Source organism: Calypte anna, chromosome 20 (genome assembly GCF_003957555.1).
Source record: "Calypte anna isolate BGI_N300 chromosome 20, bCalAnn1_v1.p, whole genome shotgun sequence".
NCBI classification, from domain to species: Eukaryota; Metazoa; Chordata; class Aves; order Apodiformes; family Trochilidae; genus Calypte; species Calypte anna.
In genome coordinates this window covers 921457-945343 of record NC_044265.1, presented here as the reverse complement: position 1 = coordinate 945343, position 23887 = coordinate 921457, and the positions used below count along the sequence as shown (strand labels likewise).

The 23887-nt window shown below is 56.0% G+C and overlaps 1 protein-coding gene across 5 annotated transcripts in view; it reads right to left on the bottom strand.

The window, feature by feature from the left end:
• The window catches only part of DLGAP4 (DLG associated protein 4), a 64870-nt gene extending 48468 nt beyond the window's left edge, over nt 1–16402 (bottom strand). Inside the window, exons 1-6 of one of the 5 annotated variants that reach the window (XM_030462957.1) lie at nt 15452–16402; nt 14807–14860; nt 8546–8763; nt 5294–5408; nt 2400–2441; nt 1128–1374 (exon numbers count right to left, since the gene is read on the bottom strand). In XM_030462957.1, the coding sequence (XP_030318817.1) occupies nt 1128–1374; nt 2400–2441; nt 5294–5408; nt 8546–8763; nt 14807–14860; nt 15452–16402 (1627 nt within the window). Of the gene's footprint in view, nt 1–1127; nt 1375–2399; nt 2442–5293; nt 5409–8545; nt 8764–13983; nt 14152–14806; nt 14861–15433 lie in introns of all 5 variants that reach the window. The other 4 variants (XM_030462955.1, XM_030462956.1, XM_030462959.1 and 1 more) reach the window with 4 other exon arrangements.
• Nucleotides 16403–23887: the final 7485 nt, after the last annotated feature.

The following is a 23887-nucleotide window of genomic DNA, read 5'->3' as shown; positions in this document are numbered from 1 at the left end:
TGTTTACAGGAGTCCTGCCCCGTGAGGGAAACTGCAAAGAAGTTTGTGGTGAACTGCAAAGCCTTGTCACATCTCCATCCCTGAGGGAAGGAGGCAGACGCCTCCCTCTTCCCATGGGTTGCATTCCTGCCTCCAGCTGAAGGGGCTGCAGAGATCAGGATATGCTCACATATCCTGGGGAAATTGGTGCAAAGTCCCTGATTGTTCTTGTTCACAAAATAGAATAATAAAATCACAGAAACATTTAGTTTGGAAAAGACCCTTAAGATCATCAAGGTGAACTGCTAACCCAGCACTACCAAGTCCTCACTAAACCATGACCTTCAGCACCGTATCTACACAGCTTTTAAATCCTTCCAGCCATGGGGATTGCACTACTCCCCTGGGCAGCCTGTGCTAGGGCCTGACAACCCTGTAGGGAAGAAATTTTTCCTAACACCCAATTCAAACCTCCCCGAGCACAACTTGAGGCTATTTCCTCTTGTTCTATCACTTGTAACTTTGGAGAAGAGACCAACCCCCACCTTGCTACAACCTCCTTTTGTTCTGAGCATTTCAGAGAAAGGTCAATCCTGTCAAGTGCAGCCTGGACTGGGGTAATAGGAGATGTGCAGTGAAGAAGAGGAGGAAGGGGGAAGTTACTGGCAGTGTAGGGCAATATGGCTGCTTACCTTTGCTGCAGGTTCCTTCAGCACCTGCAGCCTTGCAGGGCTTCAGGCAGAGAGGCAGCCAGTGCTCCTGGGCAAAGTGGGCATCCCATGGGATGCTCCCAGCCGTAGCACTCAGGCTTGGGCTTGGCTTGACTGAGTGAAGACTGAGAGCTCTCTCGGCCCTCTGCAGGACACATCAACAGTGCCAGCCAGGTCCCAGCTAGCAGATCCTGTCTGCCATTGCAGCACCTGCACCCTGAGCTCCAGCCGCAGCCACCCTAGTGGCATCCCTGGCTGCTGGCCCCCTCCCTGGCACGGAGTAAGCCCCCATGAGCCCACAAAAGCCTTGAACAACCACGGACAACCAACAGAGGTGTCATCCCAGCGCCCCACATGCTCGGCACCTCCCGGGCAGGGGGCAGCAGCGTCCCCTGTGACCCCGCTCCCCCTTCCCACGCAGCCCCCGCAGGCACTCACTGCTGTTGGTGGGTAGGGTCCTGCTGCCGCTCAGGCTGCCCGACGGCGGGGGGGAGATGGAGCGGATGGAGCTGGTGTCTTCCTCCTGGGAGCAGCCCGCCTGGATGGCTCGGAGGTAGCTGTGGCTGCGGGAGCGGAAGCAGCTGGGCAGGGGCAGGTCCAGCACCTCCGCGGCTGCCGACTCGGCCTCGCTGTAGGTAGAGTCACAAACGGGCTCGTACGGCTCCCCCAGCTCCGGGTCCGGTGCCTGCAGGGGAAGAGGGGCAGAACCAGTCACCCTTGCCCCGGGCAGTCCTTACCCTTCCCTCTCCCTGCCGCTGCTCCAGCACGGTTCCAGGTATGCCAGGAGAGCCCCGGGGGAGCAGTGGTCAGTGCTGGGAGGATGCAGGGTGCCGAGGCTCTGCCGAGAGAGAGGGAAGAGGGGACCCTGCCTGGAGGCCAGAGGGTCCCAGCTTGTGGGGTAGGAGAGACTCAACACACAGTGCCTGAGAGAGAGCCCCCGGTTTCTGATGGTGAGGCTGAGAGTGCCTGGGGCTCCGATCCCTGTCCAGCCCCTGACGGGTCCTCCTGCTCCACCAGAGCAGCTGGGAGACCCCGGCCTTAGCTGGCAGCCCCTGCTCCTCGGTCAGGGAGGTTCCCTGGCCCTACAACAGGGGCAGAGTGGAGAGAGAGAAGGTGGGAAGGTGTGAGGCTGCCAGGCTGGACTGTGTGGGTCCAGGAGAGGGCTCAGGGGCAAGCTGTGGTGAGATGCGAGCTGAGCAGGGGCAGCTTTGCTCCCTTCTTCTCCTACTGCCCTCATCTCCCTCCCACCTGTGCCCCTGGCCCTGCTCACTTTCCAGGAGCAGTAGCTGGTCAAACCTGGACTCAGAAGAGGCTCATCCGGGTTAAACCAGAGGCAGCCTAAAGCAGAATGTTCTGAAATATAGATGAGAGATGCTGAGATTGGCCCTATTTCTCACTTCCATCTCTTCTGGCCCTTCCTCTGGCTTGAATGACAGTATTTCTGCCCATCATTGGCATCTGAGTTCCACAAGGCTTGGCTCAAAAAGTTCCTCTACCTTCCCTGTAATAAAACTGGCAGTTCCCAAGGGGCTGGGGAACCAAGCTCTCCAGCTGCTCTGCAGTGCCTGGGTCAGAAGTGCTGCCTCCTCCTCTTGCTGCCCCCAGGTGTGAGCTGACCCCTCAGCCTGCCAAACACCCTGGCATGGGTGTACAGGCTGAACCCAGAAAGGTCCATGTGGAAGGAAGAGGGAAACACCAGTGGGACGGTACCTGCTCTCCATGGGTAAATATAAGTGAGGGGGGTCCAAAGATCTGGAAGAAAGAGTTGGAGAAGGTTAAAGGCCAACAAGAGGGGAGCCCCTCACACAGACAGCCATTGCACAGGGACTGAGGACTAGGGGAGCAGATTGGCCTGTCCCCTGGGGCCACCACTGCTGACACTTCAGTACAAACCAAAGCTGAGAAGATGCCAAGCAAGATGCCACACAGGCCCCTCAGACAGCACAAACACTGCATGGCAAAGCTCCACGGGACATCTCCCAGAAGGAGAGAAGCTCTGATGTGTTCAGCCTGCTGTACACACCCTGTCTGTATTTGTACACAGAGAGCACTTGGGACACACAATGCTGGGACCCCCCTTCTCACACAGAGGTTGTGTGGCTGCTGGCTCCCAGTTAGCTCCTCTGTGGAGCTCCCAGCTTTGCCCAGCGCCTCACAATGTGTCTGGGAGCAGTGACAGAGCTGGGGTGGATGGGCAGTCTGGGTGCTCTGTGTCAGGGAAACTGTCCTTCGTGCTGATGAGTTGGGCTGGTCACCTTGCTGCTATTTCCTTTGTCCCTGCACCAGGAAGAAGCCACATGGAAGCCTTTTCTCCATGGCAAAGCCAAGGTAAAACACTTGGTGCAAGGGCAGATGCCCAACAAACACTGTGCTGCTTGAGAGGAGGAATGTCTTCTTCTCATCTTCTCCCCTGGTCTGCACAACACATCCACCCCATGAGCTCTGCCCTGTGCAAGATGACCAAGGTGACCCATCTTGGAAAGAATCCAGGGTCAAAATGTACTCAAACACCTGGCTCTGGGGGCTGGGTCTGGCCCCTCTCCACAGGGAATAGTTCAAAGTGTGGATAAGCAGTGTCTGGGGTCAGCAGCTGGCTCTGTCTGGCCACTGGTCCCCTTGGTGTCACAGGTGGATGCACTTCCAGTGAAACCCAGCCTTCCAGAGGTTTGATAGGGGGATGTCAGCTGGGTCAAAACCAAGCAGTGTGGACTTGTCTTTCAGAGCTGGTGATGTGTCTGTGTGGGAAGAGAGCAAAGTCTTGCTGGTCACACAAGGAAGGTGTTGGAGGTCACACAGAAGTGAGGGAAGGGAAAGAGCTGCCTCTGGTGCTGGCTGAAAGGGGAAGTTGGACCTGCCAGAGGATCACACCAGCACACACTGAGGGCTGTACCAGCTCCATCCTGGACCAACAGATGTGACATTTGTGTGGGGACTCTAAATCACAACCCAGATGCAACTGAAACTGAACTTGGAGGGACGTGGTCAGAGTGCACATGATGAGAGCAGCCTTACACTGGAGAGGGTGTTCTGGCAGTCAGTGTCCCCTCAACATCCCAGTGCTACCAGTATGGGTCATCATGGGCTGCATCCTCCATCTCCTTTCTGATGTCTTCACGGGGCTGCTGCACTCAGCTGCTAAATGGCAGCTTTAGACAGGGAGAGGGCTTAGACTCAGCCTACTTGTCTCCTGGCAGAGACCTGGCTTCAGACATGGATTTACACACAAAGGACAGGACTGTGACAGTCCTGACCCCTTCTCCATACAAGGAGACAGCCAGCACATTGCTGTTGATGTACAAAGAATGAGACTGACCACAAGGAACATTTATGTGAGCGAGCAATAAATGTTCTTCCCCAGAGCTCTCCACCAAGGGCTCCAACCAGGCAGGAGACAGCAGCCATGGGGCTGGGGATGCTGGGCTGGGATGAAGGAGGGTTCAGAGCCCCAGACACCAAGAGGGGAACAGATGCTTCTCATCTTTCTCCATGCTCTGGTTCATCAGTGATGCCCACTGTGCTGCTTTAAGCACTGCCTCATGCTGCCACCCTTGGACCTTTTGCAGAGACAGAGGGGAGCAGCACAGAAGGCACAACACGTGTGTGTGTGTGTGTGTGTGTGTGTGTGCACATGTGTTCCCAGGCAGACACACGTGAACAGAAATGGGACATGACAGAGGCCCAGGGCAACAGCAGAACAGCTGGGTGAAGACCTTTCCCAGGAAGGTGAAAGTCTGGGCCCCACGTGGCTGGGATAAGCACACAAGACTTCTGCAGAGGCCTCATCCTGATGTGAGTTGTTTCCTGGCCTGTGAGGCAGCTGAGCTGTACCCACCCGAGCTCTCAGCTGCTCCAGAGTAGTCCAAAGGAGGGACATAGTGTGGGGCAGGGAGTTAAACCCAGTTTGCAGAAGTTGGGGTCATGGCATGAATCCACACCGTGGTAAGGGGCTTGTCACCCACCACCAGTGCCTCACTGGCATCTTTGACTTTGCACTTCCCATGGGAACCAGGAATAGCAAGGGAGACATCCCCAGCTGGCTGGCAGGACTCCAGGGCTCCCCAGTTATGGGATCTTGTTCCTGGGTCCGGTCTGTTGCACAAAGGACCAGGTCCTCAGAGATAAGCAGGGTTACTGTTGCTGGTGGGTGCTGCAGGGCTGCAGGCTGGGTGCCAGGTTTTGCTGCAGGGTCCCAGGTTGGGTGCCAGGTTTTGCTGCAGGTGATGCTGCCCTGGGCTCTGTCCCCACCCAGTGGGAGTGAGGAGCTTACAGCAGGGGTGAGCATCCTTACAGCAAGGTGGCTTCTGGGTGGTGATGTGGTGGGACCCTGGGCTCAGAGCAGCCCTGAGATTCACCCAATGGCTATGAAGCACTGCTCTGGGCTACCAGACCTGTGGCCATGTCAATGACTTCAGCTGCACCAGCAGTGCTGAGAGGAGACACGGCAGGGGAGGAAGGGGAGTCTAACATCAATGAGACTGAAGGAGAGGGCCTTTAGGCTTTGGTAAAACTGCCAGAGCACGGCCAGTACTATATTTTGAAGGGGGCAAAAGATGTCCCTCTCTCCCCCCCAGCTGCCTCCTTTGCTCAGCCCTCCAGCAGCTCACCTGGTTGATGCAGCTGGACTCGTTGATGCTGTCAGAGATCTGGTTGTATTCTTCCTCCCAGGTAGGGAACTTTGGAGGTAGGAGGATCTCCACAGAGTCCAGGCGATCCAGGCTCCTGCCAGCAGAGAGAGAGTGGGTGAGGGGTGTCCCATGGCAGGGGCAGAGATGGATTTGTGCAGGGCTGGAGCACCTCTGCCTGCAGCACCCTCTGCCAGGCATGGACAGATGTCCCCCAGGTGTGGGGATGATGCTGGGCACCGAGGACACCACTTGGCCCCTGTTGCAGCTCCCAGAGTAGGAGGAAGCACTTTCTCACCTTGCTGGCCCCTGGCTTGAGTTGGCACATGTGGGGTGCAGGAGACCCAGGGTCTTGCTGCACCTGGGAATGCACTGCATATGCCAGCTTAGTCCAGCCAGACCCCAGGGAGCACAGGGAATCCATGGCAGCCCCCAGAGTCACAGTCCTGATGACACTGTGGCTCTCAGACAGGCTGGTGCCAGGGTCTGGGGTCACAGAAGATAACTCTTCCCTGCTGGGACAGGTGGGAAGGGGGTGAGAGGTGAGAAATGACTTTTAAATGGTATTTTGTGGACCTTGCAATTGGAAACATCTGCAGGCTTTTGTTGTTGTTGTTGTTTGTTTTTTTGTTTGCTTCTTTTTTGTTGTTATTTGTGTAGACTACCCCCAAAAAATATCTGTAAGTTCCAAGAGAGCAAACCTGAATGCTGGTGCTGCAGGATAGGGAGGGGGAAGGGGTGGGGGTGGAGTGTTGGTATTTCCAGAGCAGCTTTTGCTTCAGGATCTGTGAGAAGCCCTGTCCTTGTGCTCCTCTGCTGCAGGAGAAAAGCAGGGTCACTGGGCCTGACCTTGCCAGGACCACAGGTATGGTCTCTGATGAGACCCAGGGGCTGGGAGGGATGTGGAAGGATGGGAGGGATGTGGGAAGGCTGGGGCTCCCCTGCTGTTCTGTTCCACCATGAGACCCTGTGCAGAGGTGTCCTTGTCACAGCCCAGGAGAAGGGGGAGCTGTGCCTTGGGGAGCTGTGGGCACCCTCCTGGGGGTGCTGCTTCCCCTGCATCTAGCTGGAGTGTGGGTGCAGAGGTCTGTCCTTCACCAGCCTGGGGGAGAGCAAAGCTGTGGGCAGGGTATGTCAGGGCAGGAGCCCTGCAGAGTGTCTGGACCTCTGGGAAGGATCGGGGCACCTCCTGAGACTCCATCATGGGGTGTGATGAGCGTTAGTGTCTTCTGCCAAGGGTGATGGAGGAGACACCCAATCCCAAGGGACCCAGTGCTGAGTGGCCAAGGCAAAAAGGCACCCCAGGCCCTGGGCTGTCAGTTCATTGCTTTGTTTCCCTCATCCTGAGTGGGTTCTCTCCGTGAACACACTGTGTGCCATCGTGTCAGTTGTCTCCTGGGCCAGGCAGTGTCCCTGCCAGCCTCCCTCTGCCCATCACCCTGGGCTTCACCCTAACCTATGTGCACACCCTGGCTGTGGGGAAGCCGAGTCACAGAGCAGGCAACTTTGGACTTTGTAAGGGAAGAGACATATTACAGCTCACTGCTGTGTGCTTGGTCCTGGCTAAGACTGCAGCTCTCCTCCTTTTAGTCCCTCCTGTCCAAAACCACCTGGTGGAGCCCAGCGGTGGCCACAGCAGCTCTGGAAAAGGAGATCTTGGTGAAGTCTTCTGTCCCAGGGGTGTGCCAGGCTGCTGGGGGACCCTGAGGAGGCTCCGCAGCACCTGAGCATCCCCAGCATCCCTAAAGCTCCTCGGTGACGGACGGGGGAGGCGAGTGGGTGGTCAGCAGATGGCAGCCGTGCTCATGCTCCGGCGCTCCTGCCCGTCCTGTGCCCAAACACACAAACGCTGGGACAGAGGGGACGGGCTGACCAGGACACGATGTCCCTCACCGGACCACAGAGCTGCAGAGCCCCCTCCTTCCCAGGCAGGATCCTTCCTTCCAGTTGAGCTCCTGCTGGGAACTCGCAGCAATGGCCACGCACAGCCTGGGCCCCTCCTCCCCCACGAAGCTGTCCCCACATCTCGGCTGGCTCTGCCCCTGCGTTTCTGACACCTGGACAGCCCCTTGCTCAAAGCTGCTGCCCATGGGCTCTGGCTGGACCCGGCAGTCCAGGTGAGGTCAGACCCGATGGATGTGACCTGAATCGACAGGGAACCCAAGGTAGGAAGAACCTTTGTCTCTCAGCTTGGGTATTTTGCATCAGAGACCTCTGGACCGAACTCTGCTCCCCCAGCAGTGGATGTGAGGCAGGGAGCAGGGATGGATTCAGAGCAGACATCTCCAGGGCTCCTTACAGTTAATTTTGTGGCCGTGTCTCAGCAGCAAGCAGCATCTGCTCTGCGACCTGAAGCCACCATGAGGGGTTTCCCCACTGCCTACTGCACCCTCACTTCCTCTGCCTGTTTGAACATCAGCAGCTCAGCTAAGGTGGGTCCCTCCTCCTCCTGCCCCTCTGTGCTGCTCACACCCTCCCAAACCCCAGCACCTGGAACGCTGCCAGCCTCTGCCAGCCCCTTCCAGCCACTTCCAGCTCCTTCCAGCCCCTGGATGCCTCGTCCTGGGAAGCAGAGCAGGTGGTGAGGACTCTGCTAAGCATCACCTCCAGCCTGCTGGTCCTGCAATGCCCAGAGCCTCTGGTCTCTTCCCCTTGCTCTGCTACTTCTCTGGCTCTAGCCACTGTGGGTCTCGCTCCCTCTATACCTGGTTCCAGACCTCCTAATTCATCTCTCCTGGCCTCAGGATATTGCTCAGCCTAGTGTGGCAACGGGGCACTTTCTGGCAGGTCCCAGGGTCCCCGAGACACTTATGGAGCAGAGCAGATGGCACAGTCCCAGCAGCCTGTGGGCTGCATGCCGAGTGGGCTCAGCCATGCTGGCTGAGCATCTTCCACATCTAAACAGCATCAAGGGGCTGGGATCTCTGCACTCCCTCAGAAGAGCAGATGCTGAGAGAGCTCCACAAATGAGTGCCCTCACCACCACTGAGGGGCCAGGGGCCTGGAACAGGCTCCTAACACCGGGACTATTTGGAGTCACCAGGATGGAAAATTCTCTCCATTCCTCTGCCAGATGTTCTCCTGTCCTGCTTGCCTCCTGTGGGCAGCCTGAGCTGGTGTGTTCTGTTCCACACGTGCAGTCTCCATGTGGATGCTGTGAAATGGACCCCAAGGACTGCTTCTGAGGTGTCCCTGGAGCCCTGTGCAGAGCTTCCAGAGGAGCTCCAGCGTTACCTTTGGGTGGTGCTCTGCTCACTCAGGGACTGTTGGGTGGCCTTGAGGTAACTCTGCCTCCGAGCTGCAGTTTTCGGGGATGGTTTGGGGCTGGTTTCTGAGTCTTCACTATCATCATCCCCCATGGCTTTGATGTAACTCCCACTCCGCATGCGCCGGCATGGGATCTCACTGTCTTTGTCTCGAGACAGCGTGTTGTTCCACTCCCCCTGAGGCACCTGCAAGAGGAAGGGGAGCATGAGCAGATCTGAGGGACGACAACTCTGGGACCAGTGGGATCACTGGGACTTGGGGGGATCGGCCGGAAGGACAAGTGTTTGACCCTCATCTGGAGTGTAGTGGGAACAGGCAAGGCAATTCCTTTCTGACCCTCCCTTACCAGTTCATGCCAGGCATCCTCACAGTCAATAGCCCCTGTTTCAGCACATCTGCCCCCCACCCCACCACTGCAGACCATCTTTACATGCTCACACGGCTGGTACAAGCTGCATAATGCTGGACAGAATGGGAAGGGAAGAGTCTCACCAGATCTGTGCTGGGCACTGTCTCAGGAGGGGTACACACTTGTTCAATGCAAAGCCCATGCTGAGTTAATGTAAAGTGGACTCTTTAGGCCAAGGCAATCAAGAGATATTGTAGACCAGGACCTGTGGATCAGAGCCCAGTCCTTCACTAGGTCCAACACTCTTTAAGGTTTCTGAGTTGAATGTGGCTCTTAGTGGCTGAAGTGAATTTCTGAAGCCAAGCCAGGCCCTCACAGGTCCCTCTAGGGCAGCTTGGGCACACAGACCTCTCCACAGAGAGTTGAGTAGCACCTTGTGAAGAAAACCACTTCCTAACTTCACTGAGATGACAAGGCTGCATTAATTTAAGGCAGACATGGCTCTGGTTTCCTCTTTAGAGATAGGAGAAGTGATGTCTCCAGTAGAGTCCTGAAGCACTGAGCACCTGAAGAAACCAAAGTGCCTGTCTGCCCTGCAGAGGGGTTATGGAGGTGATTAGAGAACAGCCAAGGAACTTGGCCAGCAGCAGAGCCAGGACTCAGCCCAGGACTGACCAGGACAGGAGCCAGAGCTGGCTCAGTCTAGCAGAAAAGGCAACTTTAGTGGTCAGGAGAAAGCCCTGGTTTCATGGATAACTTGGTTTCTAACTGATCTTGGGCCTGCCATTGAGCTGAGGAGATGTGGTCAAGGAGAAGCAAGGGGAGATGTGAAGAATGCAGCAGTGTGCAAACCATGGAGAGCTGAACCCTCCCAGTCTGCTGTGGGAAGCAGGTTGGACCCTTGGGAGCAGCAGAGGGAACAGTGCCAAGTAGAACTCCTGTGTCCACGTTGACTCTGCTGGATGCTGTGGTTGGATTTGGCTTCCTGGGGGGTGTGGGGTTAATCTGCAGTGTTACAGAGTGCTCTGGGGACATAGAGATGTGTTACAGCCACCTGTGGTCAGCCAGAGCTGTGAAGTGCTGCTGGGTTCCTGTTGCCCCCCCTGCTCACAGCAGCCAAGTTGTGTCACTCAGAGCCTGTGCTGCTGTGGGCTGCATCCATCTTCAGCTCAGCTTCAGGACAGGGGATTCTCCTGGAAGGACCTGGCTGTGCCAGATGCAGCCTCACTCCACACACAGCAGCTTAGCTCACTCCAGGGGCTTTCTTCTGCCCAGAGGAGCCAAGGGTTCAGCCCATGTCCTGCCAGCCTGCTGCACGTCCTCAGGAGAAGGCAAGGGGAGACTCCAGCACCATGCAGAGCAGAACCCAAGCTGCCCATGGGATCTCCTTGGTGATGGACTCCTGCTGTCATCTGCACCCATGAGCCAGGACCCGGATTCTTGAGGGACACGGGACAAAGGGCCAGAGTGTTACCTGCCTGTGAGATCCAGGTGGGTGACCAACACAACCTCCTTGGCCCTGCTGCTTGCTGAGGACTTTCCCACTCTTTCCTCTCTGCCTCCTGTAAGCTTTGTGCTTGGCATTGGCCTCTGGGATGGCCTCTTGTGAGGCTGCCCAGCTCAGCAGCTACAGCTGGCGCATTCCTACAAAGGCAAGAGAGAGCCCTTTCTCTCCTGGGTGTGAGCACTCCCTCTGTCCAAGCCCAGCTGCTGGCACTGGGTGACCCTGCCCTGACTGCTGCCATGGGAGAGATCCCACAGCTCACTGGGCTGGCTGGCTCTGACCTCTCCTGAAAGACACGGATGCCCTGGAGAAGCAGTTTTATGCCCAGTGCCTTGGCTTCAGATCTGACTTGAGAGTGCACTCTGCTGCCTGCGTTCTGCTTGGAACAAGCTGCAGCCTCCGAGGGTCCTGGGCCAGCATGGGCTGGGGTGTGGGCAGACAGGGCTGGGGGCTGCAGCCCCTGGCTGGGGGGGTGACAGTGTGACAGCAGCCTGGTGTGCCAAGCAGGGGTCAGGGGGCTGCGTGGCTGCTCCCTAGGCAGAGGCAGATGCTGTGCTCTGTGGGGCAGTGAGAGGTGCTGGGCTCAGCAGGGACAGTAGGACTCCTGGCTACTGCTACTGCTGCTTGAGGACAGGGTCTGCTGGTTGCACAGCTCTGCCTGGGTTGGTGCATCTTCCTCCTGGCACTCCAGGCAAAGCAAGACAAGGACTGTGTTCCCAGCATGTCTCTGGGTGCAGCTGGTCTGTAGCAATGTGAGCTGAGCATCCCATAGCACAGCCTGCCCCAAACAGAGCCTGTGCTGCTCCTGGGGACAGCCTCACCAGCTACCCTGCTGCATTGCCACAGCCCTGCTGCTCCTAATTGAGGTACCTTATTTCTTCCCTTGCCTCTCCTCTGCCTTGTGCCTTGACAGGGTGGCAAGAAGCAAAGCTTCTCTCAAGGTGCTCTACATTCCAGTTTAGCAGTGTCAAGGGGAAGAGAGATGCTTGGCAAGACACCCTTTGGATCTGTTGCCCCAGTTTGGATTGTGTCCTGCCTCTGGCTTCACAGAGCCCACAGGGACCCCCACAGCTCCTGCTTCAGTGGGACAGAGTGCAGGACAAGTGTTTCCCAAGGGTCACTCCTGAAGGGACCAATAGGTGTTTTTGGGTGTCTTTGAAAGCAGCACAGGCACATGAGGTGCTGTTCAGGGGCCTCCAGGCTGCTGCTTTGCACCTTCAGCACCTAAGTTGTGAGGAGCCTGTCCCACAGACTGCAGTGGGGGCAAAAAGCCCAGAGCACCTCATTAGCAAGGGACAGACATTGAGCAGTGCAGCACCTTGATGGAAGTATCTTTTCTGGCAGCTGAGACCCTGGGCTCCCAACACAGCACAGGTATTACAGAAAGGAAAAGTGGAAATGAAGGCTGCCTTGTACTGAACCCAGACGTGACACAGAGAGGCTCAGGAGGCTCATCCCAGGCTGTGGGAGTGTTGCTGGTCTTCTTGCTGCTCTCTCAGAAGTAGGCTTGGTTCTACCCATGGTGGTTTGGTTGGTGTGAAAGGGGTCAGAGAAAGAGGATGCCCAGGTTGAGAGCCCTGGTGGGCAGGTGCTGACACAAAGCTCAGCATCCATCCTGCCCTGTGGATGCACAGCAGGGCAGGGGGATGCACAGACTGGGCAGCAGAGATGCTCAGCCAGAGCTCAGGATGTGGATCCTCCTTTCTGCCTGCTCTCAGTCTGTGTGCTGCCCTGTGGTGCAGGCATGTGGGGTCCAAGCATGTCTGTCCCTGGGAGCTGGGCCCCACTGCCAGCATCCTCCCACAGTACTGCCTGCTGCAAAGGAGCCATTCCTCTGGCTCTTCTCCCTGTATCATGAGCCAAGTATGGACAGTAAAGGAAAGAAGTGGCCACACAGGGGTTTGGCCCTACCTGAATTCTGGCTGGGGCATTCCCCAGTCATCTGGAGACAGGGGAGAGAGGAGGGAATGGGAAAATTCCAGTCCTGGGGGTGAAAGAGCTGCACTGCTCTCATTGCTTTGGTGAGCTCTGGGGGAAGAGAGACTCTCAGAGCAAACAGGGTTTCAACTCACACGTGTAGCAGCTCTGACATGCAGCCCAGCCCCAGCACACACTGCCATGCATCACACATGGGGCACCCACGGGGACACACGTGCCATGCAGCCAGGACCCGGACACCACCGCTCCCACCTGAGCCTGATCCCTCATGTGTCCCAAGGGCTGTGACTGCCACGGCCTCAAGAAAGAAAGCTGGAGCCCAGGCTGCCTTCTGGCAGGTCACCTTCTAAGCAGGAGCTGGGCCTGGGTTCCTGCCCCATGGGAGTTCTGTGGGGCTGCTGTGAGAGCAGCCACTGTGGAGTGGCTGGCACGAAGACACCCACCCTGGATTGCAGATTTATTTTTGGGGGCTAAGGAAGTTCTAGTGCAGTCTGACTGTAAGTAGGGTTGGGGAGGCTTCTCTGGGTTATGGATCAGGCTAATGGTGCCTGTGGTATGACTCTGTCCCCGTGGGAACACTGTCCATCCCATCAGTATGGTCTCAGTATGAGGCTGAGCGTGTCTGGGTCAGAAATTCTGCCCAGCCTTGCCTAGGACATTTCTCATTCTAAGGAGCCTCTTGGCTGTTGGAATCCTGATCCCTCTGCCTTTCCCCTTGCAGAAACAGCCACATGTGAGGCCCACAGGGAGGGCAGAACAGGGACAGGGAGCACAGCCTCCCTCCCTGGGTTGGGTGCTCTAAGGACTGGACAAAGCTGGACCTGGAGCTGGGTTATCTGCTGCTCTCAGCTTCAACGTCTGGGGATGGGCCTGAAAACATCACATGAACCCCCAATAGTCCCTGAGGAGTCCCAACACTACCCAGACCCTGCAAATGAGGCAGGGGAGGTGGAGTAAGCCTTAGAGGTTGGAGGCTGGGGGTCATGTTTGTTCCCATCTCACTCCTGCCCTCCTTCATGGCAGAGGGGTTCTTCTCCACCTCTGGGACTCTGCAGACATTTCTGTCCTGCAGCACCTTCAGGCAGGGCTCCTCAAGCTCTGGGGTCAGTGGGTGGACAGCTGCTTTTGCCCCTCACTATGGGACAAGCAGGGCTCATCCTGCTCCAGTGAGGAGCAGGTGGCAGGGGACATGTGGTCTCACAAAAGGCCATTTCCCACACACCAGCCTCCAGTGGTGACTTCTCCATCACCAGCTGAGTTCCCTTCCTGTGCCAAGGAGGGGTCTGGATACAATCACCTCATCCTACCCCAAGGGCCCAAGCCCTGTGCCCTGCCCCTGACCTGGGGGACAAGGTCAGTCTGAGCATCTGTGACCCGTGCACTGATTATCCGGGGGCTGGTGAGATGCTGCTGGCTGCAGGACCTGCCCTGGACACTTGGGATGTTGGCCACATCCCCTGCTGCCCCTCCAGCTATACCCACAGCACCTGCTCCCTGCCCTGGCTTCTCCCAGTCCCAGCCTGGTGGCACTTTGCTGGCTGATCCAATGGTCCCAGGAGGGTCACGGTGGGGAGGGAGCTGGGCAAAGGCTTCCCCTCAGAACATTATCCCTACCTGGGCACTGCCTGCGTCACTTGGCCCAGGGCTGAGGGGCTGGTCCCAGCTCCACGGGGGCTTGCTGGGCTGCAGGGTGGCCCCTGGGTCCTCCCAGCTGAGTTGTGGGGTTACCCAGCTGCTGGCTGGGCTCCTGCCACCCAGCTGTGCCCACAGCCCTCTGCCAGGCTGTTGAGAAATAGAGGCTCATTACATGGGTGGGGAACAAGGAGCAGGACAGCCCCACTGCTCTGGTGGGTGTGAGGGGCTGTGGGGGTCCCACTGGGCACCCAGGGCTGCACTGGTCTCTGCTGCCACAGCTGGAGGAGGTAACTGGTGGGTATTTTGTCTGCAGCTCTTTTTCACTGAAAAGAGGGGGAAAAGAAAAAGAAACCAGGCCAAGAATATTTTTTGTGATGATGCTCCTGATGTAATAAGTCCCTCTGAAATCTGGTTTGCAGCCAGGCCAGCATAGTGTTGGAAACAGAGTGTGCTTCAATAATTTGTTGCTCCTTAAAGCATCTAAGCCCACTGGCCACAGCCAGGGGAGCCCAACACCTCTGTGTTAAAAAGGATGCTGGAGATTCATGTACATAGACTCGTCCCCTCCTTCCCCCATCCAGACCTGGCTTATTTATCTTCATTCCTCTCTCTAGGACACAACCAGGTTTGTGCTGTCAAATGCTTCTCAACCCCCCCCACCCCAGTGACCTGGAGCTCTTGGTGATGGGGAGTTCAAAGCAGCATGAGCCATGCGGGCTTCTGCCATGCAAGCAGGGCAGCTGGGTCCCCAGGCCTGCCCGGGGGGGTTGACAGCCATGCCCCACAGAGCCACAGGTCCTACCAGTGCTCCAGGGAAGCTCTGCAGAGCGGGGCTTACTGGGCACAGCGGCACATCCTTGCGATGCGTGGATATAAGGGGTTAAGCATCAGTTATTACTGGTGAGCCTCAGGCTGGGGGGTGGTGGTGCTGGTGCTTGGCTGGAGGCTGGGGGGCTGTGTCTGGGTGGGATGTGAGCTGGGGCCTTTCAGTGTGCCCAGTTGCCAGGGCACCAAGTGGAAACAGCTAAAAGTGGGCAGCTCAGTGCCTGGGTTGCCAAGAGTCCACCCCAGCACAGCATCTGCAGGGACTGGGTGGGCAGGGGGGGCACGCTGGTGTCCCACAGAGGGTGCTGTGGCTGCAGTGTGGGCACATCACCTCCTCCCTAAGCTGCCATGGTCCAGCACAGGGGCTGGGAGGTCCTAGGGTAGTGCTGCAGTTGGGGGATCTGTACCCCATCAACACCAGTGCCACTGCAGCAGGTTTGGGGGTCTGTCCCTGGGACCTGGCTGAATTTATCCCCCCCCAGTCTGATTTGTGGTGGCATCTGGACCATCTGGAGCTGTTTGATAAGCCCTCCCAGGCAATGGAGCACCCACTGAGAGGGTGTCCTGTCCTCCCGCACTCTCCCAGCACGGAGCAAGCCACAACCCCTCCTTCTGCACCCACCTGCAGGTAGTGGTAGGCCAAGTCTTGATGGCAGGACTTGGATTTCAGCAAGGCTTTGTCGATGGTGGCAGAGGCCTTTTGGCAGACTTCCCGGGCGTGGCTGAGTGTCAGCGTGGACCAGGAGCCCCTCTTGATGTAGTTGGAGTCGTTGTTGATGGGGATATTGGTGCAAGGGGTGACCTTGAGGTCGTTATTGCTCTTGGAGGATTTCAGCATGTGCTCGCTGATGGTGTTGTAAGCATGCATGAAGTATTTGGGCTGGCTGTGGTCTGGCTGCCGGCCCAGGGTCATGAGGCCCATGGGGTTGCGGTAGCTGCAGGTATCGCTGTCTAAGTTGTCATCTGAGCTCCACCAGCCCGAAATGTTGGACCTGGTCCTGCGCTTGGGCTCCGAAGTCTTCACTCGGTCTTTGCTCTTGCTCCTCCGGTTTTGCTTGGGGTCGTCTCCCCCCTTCTTGCCGTTCACGTTGCCCTTGGCGGGGCCCTCCAGAGACTGGGATTTGGCAAACAGCTTCTGCACGGAGTGCACCAGGTGCCGGATGCGCCCGGGGCTCTCGCTCCGGTGCTTCGCGTCGCTCCTCTGAAACTGGAGGGTGCTGAAGCCGTCTCTGTGGATGGGCAGCTGCTTCTCAAACTGGTCGAGGAGGTTTGCGGGCAGGCGGTTGATTTTAGTGGCTTGGGCATGGCTTGGAAAAGGGTTATCATCCGGGACCTCGAAGTGAGAGTTGTAATGGATGCGGGGGAAAGTGCTGCTGTTGGAGATCTGGTTGTTGAGTGGAAGGAGACAGTCGCCATGGATGGTGTTCTGGGATGGGAATCGGGGGTCCATGGTGAAGGAGTCGGTGGGGCTGAGGAGATAAGGGTTCCTGTCCTGGGGGGCATAAAGAGAGTCTTGAGGGGAGTCCAGGTTATCGGAGAGGTGGCGGCTTCTGTTGTCTCCTAAGCCCTTCATGGTCCCAGTGTTTCCTAGAGCATTGCTCAGGGCTGGTGATGTGGCAGAGCCCTTGCGGGAGCACGACCCTGCTTCCCCGCAGATTTCCCTGCACCTGGAGGAAGAGGAGAGATGCTCAGAGCCTGACAAGGATCTCTCTGGAAGCCCATTCTTCACTGGGGTGTCCTTGTGGGGTGTCCCAGCTCTAAAAGCAAATGCCCCCAAGGTTAGAGGACAGAGCAGAGAGATGGCATGGCAGGAGAGGAGGAGCAGGGGCCTGAGACCAGGGGCAGGAGTGAACAGGGAACACAGGAGAGGACTCACTGTTCCTAGCTGCAGCTCAAGTGCTTGTGGGTCCCAGAGCTCAATCACAGGCTGCTTAAATAATGCTGCTGCTATTTTTCTGGTCTCTGCACATGTTTATTTAATACAGTTTCTTCTCCAGCCAGCACAAAAAAAAGGCTAGCAGGGGCACTGCCAACAAATCACTGCTCCTGTCCTGTTTGTTCAGGGAGCTGGACAAAACCTGCTGTCAAGCACTGCACAGGGGCCTTCCCTGAGCCAGGCATCCCATCTTCTGCACTATGCTTTGTGTTTCTGTGGTTACCAGATCTTGGGAAGGAGCTGGCAGCCCTTCTCTCCATGTTGTTTGCAGCTGGGTTAATGCAATAGGATGTCAAACATATCCTCCCCAACAGTCAGTCCCCTTGGTTTATGGCATTTTTTCCCCCAGAGGAAATGATTTCAGCAGCTGTGATGAGAGCAGGGGTGTTTCTGAACACTCAGAGCCTGACCTGCTGAAGCTGTTTGCTGCTCAGTTGATCTTTCCTGCCTTGATGCACTGCTCCTGGGGTGGCTGTGTCACCCTCCAAGCCTGGCTGTCTCTGCCAGGGCAGGGGGATAGTTGGGGATGGTTGGCCATGGCAGCAGGGATTGGTACCCTGCAGGGTGGTGGAGGGAGGCAGCTGGACACCGAGGGGCTCTTTGGGCAGAGGAGCAGACTCTGGGCTTCCTCACTGAAGCTTTCTCTGGTGCACTTACCCCATCTTGCTCAGCTGGGAAGGAACCTGATCTGGTCTGGGTTATACACAGAAAAAAGACAAACTTTTGGGGGTTGTTTAAAGAAAACCAATGAACATGTTGATGAGTTAAGCCGATCAATCAAGGTGTTGATTTTTCATACTTGAAACGTATTTGAAACCATGCAGTGTATACAATAATTTTTCATTCCTTTTACCTTTTAATTTAGCTTCCTATTTCCTTTTAATTTCAGTTTGAAAGCAGCTAGAAGACAACTACCAAACACCTAAGTATCCTATCAGTATGAACATTTGGAGATCTGGGATTCTAGCCTACTTTTGCAAAACTCAGAGACTGAAAACTTTAACATGGAGCTGAACAGCTATTCCTTGGTAGGATGGAGGGGATGCTCTGGCAGCTGGGATGACCAGGGGCTGTGCAGAAAAGCCATTTTCCAACACCAGGATGATCCAATGTTTCTCAACATGCACCTGAAAGGGGAAATAATGCCTGGACCCTCAGAGGGGGGTTTGTGAGAAAGCAACACCATCAGTTGTTCTAAGACAACAAGTAGGACAACAGTGTGTCCCTATGAGAAGCAGAGCTGGTGGTCTGGGCTCCTGGGTTGTCCCTGTTCAGCCCAAGCATGAGTCCAGTCTCCCTCCAGCACAAAGTCTGGTCAGCAAAAGTGTCTGGGACTGAGTTGGTGGGAGCAGAGTCAGCAACCACTGAAGGATGATAGGAATTGACAGACTTATTTTCCTTCCTTCCTTCCTCAGGGAAAAAATATATTAACATGAGGGGCAGCTAGGGCTTTAAATAATTGTTCAGAAGCAAAGCAAAACAAACAGACAAACCAAACCACCCAAAGGAAAAGAAGTGAAATGAGTTCATCAGCCTGGGCTCTCTGCCCTGTTCCAACCCTGAGACTCTCCCTGACCCTCCCCAGATCCTGCTCCTCAGGACCCCAATGGGAACCTCTCTGTGTGCACTGCCAGAACCTCTTGTCCCCAGGGCACCTTGTGGCCTCACCCAGGGCTTCCTCTGTCCTGTCCCTCCTCTGTGTGCTAAGACACAAGCTGTGCAGCCCCAGGGGTCAGACCTGTGTCCTCAGCTGTCCTCACCTCCAGCCTGGTGCCCTGCAGAGGGTTGGCTGGAGGGGACACTTTGGTCCTCAGGCCTCTCCTCCACACAGTGCTTTGGGGATGAGGTAGTGGCTGCTACCCTGGCCTGAGCTGGGGGAACTTTGATGCCACACCTGCCCTTCTTTCCAGAACACCCAGCACAACACCAGCCTGGATGGGTGTCCAGCTGCTCGTGGTCTCTGCCTGCCATTCTTTTCCCTTTGTGCTCTTCAGCAGGACTTGTTGCATCTGTCCCTCTGGAGTCCTTTGACCAGGGGAGCTGGTGGGGCAGTGGTGGGTGCTGACTGGAGAAATGCCACAGATGGGAGACTCATGGAAGTGCCAGGCAGCCCAGCTCCTACTTTCTGCAAGTTGGCATTAGAGCAATGATTAAAAAAAAAACACCCCAGGAGATGTTCTCAAAGGAAACCCTCTGGATGAAAAAGTGTAGAAGGGTGGGATCCAGGCTGAGCCATCCTTCTGGTCTTTTAAATTCCAAACAGCCACTAATGGGCAAACTCAACCCTGCCCACCCTGGGGGGGAAGCTGTGCAGGTAGCAGGGAGCCCAGACCCTCCTTGGGTACTCCCCTGATCTGCAGATGCTCAGCTCTGCCTGCCGTGGCCTCTTTCTCCCTCCTTTCCAAGCCCCAGCTCCAGACTCCCAGCAAGATGCATTCCAGCTCTTATGGACCCCGTGCTTCTCTTGCCACATTATGGGCAGTCCCAACACAGCAATATTTTGATTATAATAGGATGTTTCTAAATGTTGATAGCAAATACATCTTTTCCCACAAGGGGCACTCAATATTTGGGGCAGAAATCTCCTGAGAGAGACTTGAGCCCCATGGCTGCTTCTCTATAAACCACATCAGCATTGATGCTTTTGTGTTTGCTGGGTTGAAGAAAAAAGTAACACTGCCTTAGGACTCAAAGTAAATAGGGAAATGAAATTGAATAAATTAAATGAATATAAATAATATGCAGGGAAGAACTGAATTGCAGGGGAAGAGTGAGGATGGGGGCTGGGTGGGCTCAGGATGGGGCTGGGGGCAGTGACTGAGGGGCTGTGAGGACAAGAGTGGAAGGAGGAAAAGTGAAGTTTGTTCAGAGGGTTGGGAGCAGGAGGGAAAGAAGCAGGGGAGGGCATGGAACTCCCTCTCCCCCAGGCTGCTGTGCTCTTGCCTAGACACTTGCTTCTATATGGCCCAGAGTTTGTTGTTCCCTTTTCCTCCAGTGGGCTCTTGCAGGGCTGCCAGCAGCCCCCTGGCCTCTGGGTTGCCCTGGGCATCCCTGTGGGAGTGGGATGGCACGGTGTGGGGCACCAGCCTTGCTGTGAGGCAAGGACCCCAGCAGCTCCTGGTGATCCCCTAGATGTGTTGTGTTGACTGCTTTCCCTGTAAGATGGACTAAACTGGTGTCATTACACTGCAATTGCTCTCTGAAACCCTTGGCACTTTCTTGAGACGTGGGCTCGGGGGAAGGGAAAAACCCAACCAGCCTCTTCCCCACCATCATTTTAATTCAGAAGGATGAAAAAGCTTGAAATTAAATCTCCCAAATCCATGAGCCTGCAGCTTGCAGACTGGGGAAGGGAATTGTCCCAGGACAGCTGCCCAGAGTCCCTGCTGGTCCTCAGCCACCTGTAGGCACCCAGAATGGTCAGCAGAAGAAAACCCTGGTTAGCAGATGGTCATACTGGTGTGGAGAGGAGGCCGTCCTGAGCCCTGGGGAAGGGACTGGCTTTGTTGATGGTCCCAGCACATCCCTCCCCTCAGCCTGGGTATTTTCAGGGTTGTCCTTCCTCTTCACAGTGGCTTTGCTGCTGCCTGTGAGGTGCAGCAGATGACCTGAGAGTGTCTCAAACTACTCTAAGGCCAGCTGGAGTCACCTTGCTCTCAGGCAGGGTTCACCTGGAGCTGCTGGTGGGCAGGTCCTGGAGTCACCTCCAGAAACACCTCCTGCAAAATACATCTGCAGCTCCAGGTGCCAAGCAGGGCATGAACTCTCACATCACTCAGGAGATGAATGCCTTGCCTGGAGAAGCTGAAGGAGCTGGAGCTGTTCAGGCTGGAGAAGAGAAGGCTGAGGGGAGACCTTGTTGTGCTCTACAGGTACCAGAAAGGAGGTTGTAGTGAGGTGGGTGTTGGACCCTTCTCCCTAGTGAGAAGCAATAGGACAAGAGGAAACGAGTTCCAGTTGTGTCAGAGGATTAGCTATTAGGAAAAATTTATACACTGAAAGAGTAGTGGAACATTGGAACAGACTGCCCAGGGAATCACTGTCCCTGAGGGTATTAAAAAACTGGGTGGCTCTGGTGCTTTGGGAGATGATTTGGTGATTACAGGGCTGTAGGACTGATGGTTGGACTCTGTGATCTTGAAGGTCCTTTCCAACCATGACGATTCTATGCTTCCCTGGCTGAGCAGTACCAGTGGTTCCTTCCTACAGAGCCCAGAGCTGCTGTGCTTGCCTCCTGGGAGTGGGAGACAGGGGCTGCTGAAGCCGGTGGGAGGTGGCTCCCTCCCCTTCACAAAGACTGAATCACATCTTCATTGTTAGCTGAAAAGCCTCCCATTGTTGTGAGAGATACTCTAATAATTTCAAATATTTGCTTTTCTGCCTTTTGTTAACAGCAAAGAGCTTAGGCTGGCCCAAGGTCTGGGCTGAGCAGGAGGTCACTGGAAAGAACAGAATGGAGAAGAGGTGACAGCTACAAGGCAGTGGAGCTCCCAGCTCAGCAGTAATTTCCTAGCATTCTGTCCTGCCCTCACTCCCAAGTGTCAGCCCTGCTTGTGGCTCTTCAGCCTGCCTGTCACCCCACCAGCCAGCATATGGTTCGTAACTTCTAGCAGAGAGCATCAGCAAGAAGTTTGTCAAAATGTCAGCCAGGGCAGGATCAGGGCAGAAGTCTTCTGACCAGCCCTGAGGATGTCTGTCTGTCTGTCTTTGCAACCCTATAGATCTCTGAAGTTACTATTGTCCACCAGGGGTCTTCTCCAATGGCAGCTCCAGCATTTGCTGTCTTGACCTGCACATGGAGAACACATCTCCTTCCTCCTTCCCACCCCTGGAGAACAGCTCCCTGTTCCCTCTGCAGGTGCACTGTGTTCTCAAGAAGGGGACGCTGCCCATGGGTCTGTCCCCATCTCCCTTGTTGCTGTGACAGGAAACTGAACATGAGCCAGCAGTGTGCCCAGGTGGCCAAGAAGGCCAATGGCATCCTGGGCTGGCTCAGGAACAGCGTGGCCAGCAGGTCCAGGGAAGGGATTCTGCCCCTGTGCTCAGCCCTGGTGAGGCCACAGCTTGAGTCCTGTGTCCAGTTCTGGGCCCCTCAGGTCAGGAAGGAGCTTGAGGTGCTGGAGCAGGTCCAGAGAAGAGCAAGGAGGCTGTGAAGGGATCCAGCAGAATTGCTGTGAGGAAGGGCTGAGGGAGCTGGGGGTGTTGAGGCTGGAGAAGAGGAGGCTCAGGGGAGACCTCATCACTCTCTGCAACTCCCTGAAAGGAGGTTGGAGCCAGGGGGGGGTTGGGCTCTTTTCCCAGGCAACTCTCAGCAAGACAAGAGGGCAGGGTCTCAAGTTGTGCCAGGGGAGGTTTAGGTTGGAGATTCAAAAGAATTTCTTTCTGGAGAGGGTGATCAGGCATTGGAATGGGCTGCCCAGGGAAGGAGTGGATTCTCCGTGTCTGGAGAGATTTCCAAAGAGCCTGGATGTGGCACTCAGTGCCATGGGCTGGGAACTGCAGTGGGAGTGGATCAAGGGTTGGACTTGGTGATCTCTGAGGTCCCTTCCAACCCAGACGATTCTATGATTCTATGACAGGGTGAGGACCTCAGCCCAAGGACCACTGCTCCACAGGGGCTGCTCCCTGCCTGTTCTGAACAGACTGTGGGAGGGCAGAGCACCTCCTGGAAACTCACTGTGTCAGGAACCACAGGCTCTGATCAGCTTCTCTGCTGGGACCCTGCCCCACAAAGGACTCAGGCAAACTACTGACCCCTTCCCACAGTACCTGTGCTTTAACTTTTGGGGTGGAGATGTGTTTCCAGGAGTTAACTGTCCTTTTACTTCCGCTTCTGGTTTCTCATGGACCAAATCTCCAACTGAAATGCTGCAAACCCCCTTAAAACAACTTATGCTTGAGGGCATGGAGAGCCAGGGCAGAGGACAAACCCTTAGGAAGGATGGGACAGGAGGAACTGCAGTGCCTCACCCTGCCAGCCTCACCTCCTCCTTCTGCTCTGCTCCCAGGCTTTGACTCTGCCATCAGCTGATGGTAAACCCTGTGCTGGGCTCATGGCCAGGGACTGCTCCTCCTCACCACGCCTGTGAGGGCACAGGCAGCTCCAGGAGCATCCCAAGGTGCACCCCCATTTCTGCTCCATGGGCTGCTGTGCTGGGGCTCTGGGCTGGGTGTGCTTCTGTTCTGCTGGATGGTGGAGACCCAGGCTGGGAACCAGGCTTGGAGGTGGCCAAGAGGGAGGTCAGGACTGTCCTCTGCAGCTTCCATGGCATGAGGGAATGCAGTCTGCATGTGGGTGCTTCTGCTCCTCTAGGAACTGGGGAGCTGCAGGTCTGATAGCTGTAATTCCCCTGCCCCCAGCCAGCAGCTGGTGCAGGCTCTGCACTGCCTTCCTGCCTTTGCCATGCCCTTGGCACACATCTTCCATGCAAGAAGTCCATGTCCTCCCCTTGCCTGCCCTCCTCTGCAAGCATATCCACGGCTGCCCCAACAGAATGGTACCAGGCACTTGAAGAGTTGTTCTTTCTCCCCAAAACCACAGCAGGAAGCATCATTCCTCCCTTCCTTTGCTTCCCTCTCCTCTCTAGCTTCCCTTCCTCCTCTCTAGCATGGAGAGCCAGGGCAGAGGACAAATCCTGAGGAAGGATGGGACAGGAGGAACTGCAGTGCCTCACCCTGCCATAGATCTCCTGCTATTCCCACCAGGACTCTCCAACAGCTTCTAAGTTTGCTCCCTGTGGTAAGAGCAAAGCTGCTGCCCTGACCTTCATTTGTGCTAAATGGAAGGAGGAACCCACCAGCTCCCAGGGGAGCTCAGGTCTCTCACCTTACCCTCTGCCATGTCCCATCCACAGAACATAATGCACCCCAGAACCACTGCACCCCTGCAGAACACTGGGCACCAGAAACGCAGCCCAGGTGGTGCCAGCAGGAAGCTGGAGCTGCTGCTGCTACACTTCTTACTGGCATTTACAGAGCAGTCACAGACTTGTTTAGGTTGGGAGACATCTCTTGAGATCATCATCCTTGAAGTGTGTGTGGTTCACCAGAACAGGAGTGGTCAGGAGGAATGTGTACTGCTGACATAGCTCTGGTCATGAAGGGCCAGGAGACCATTCAGGT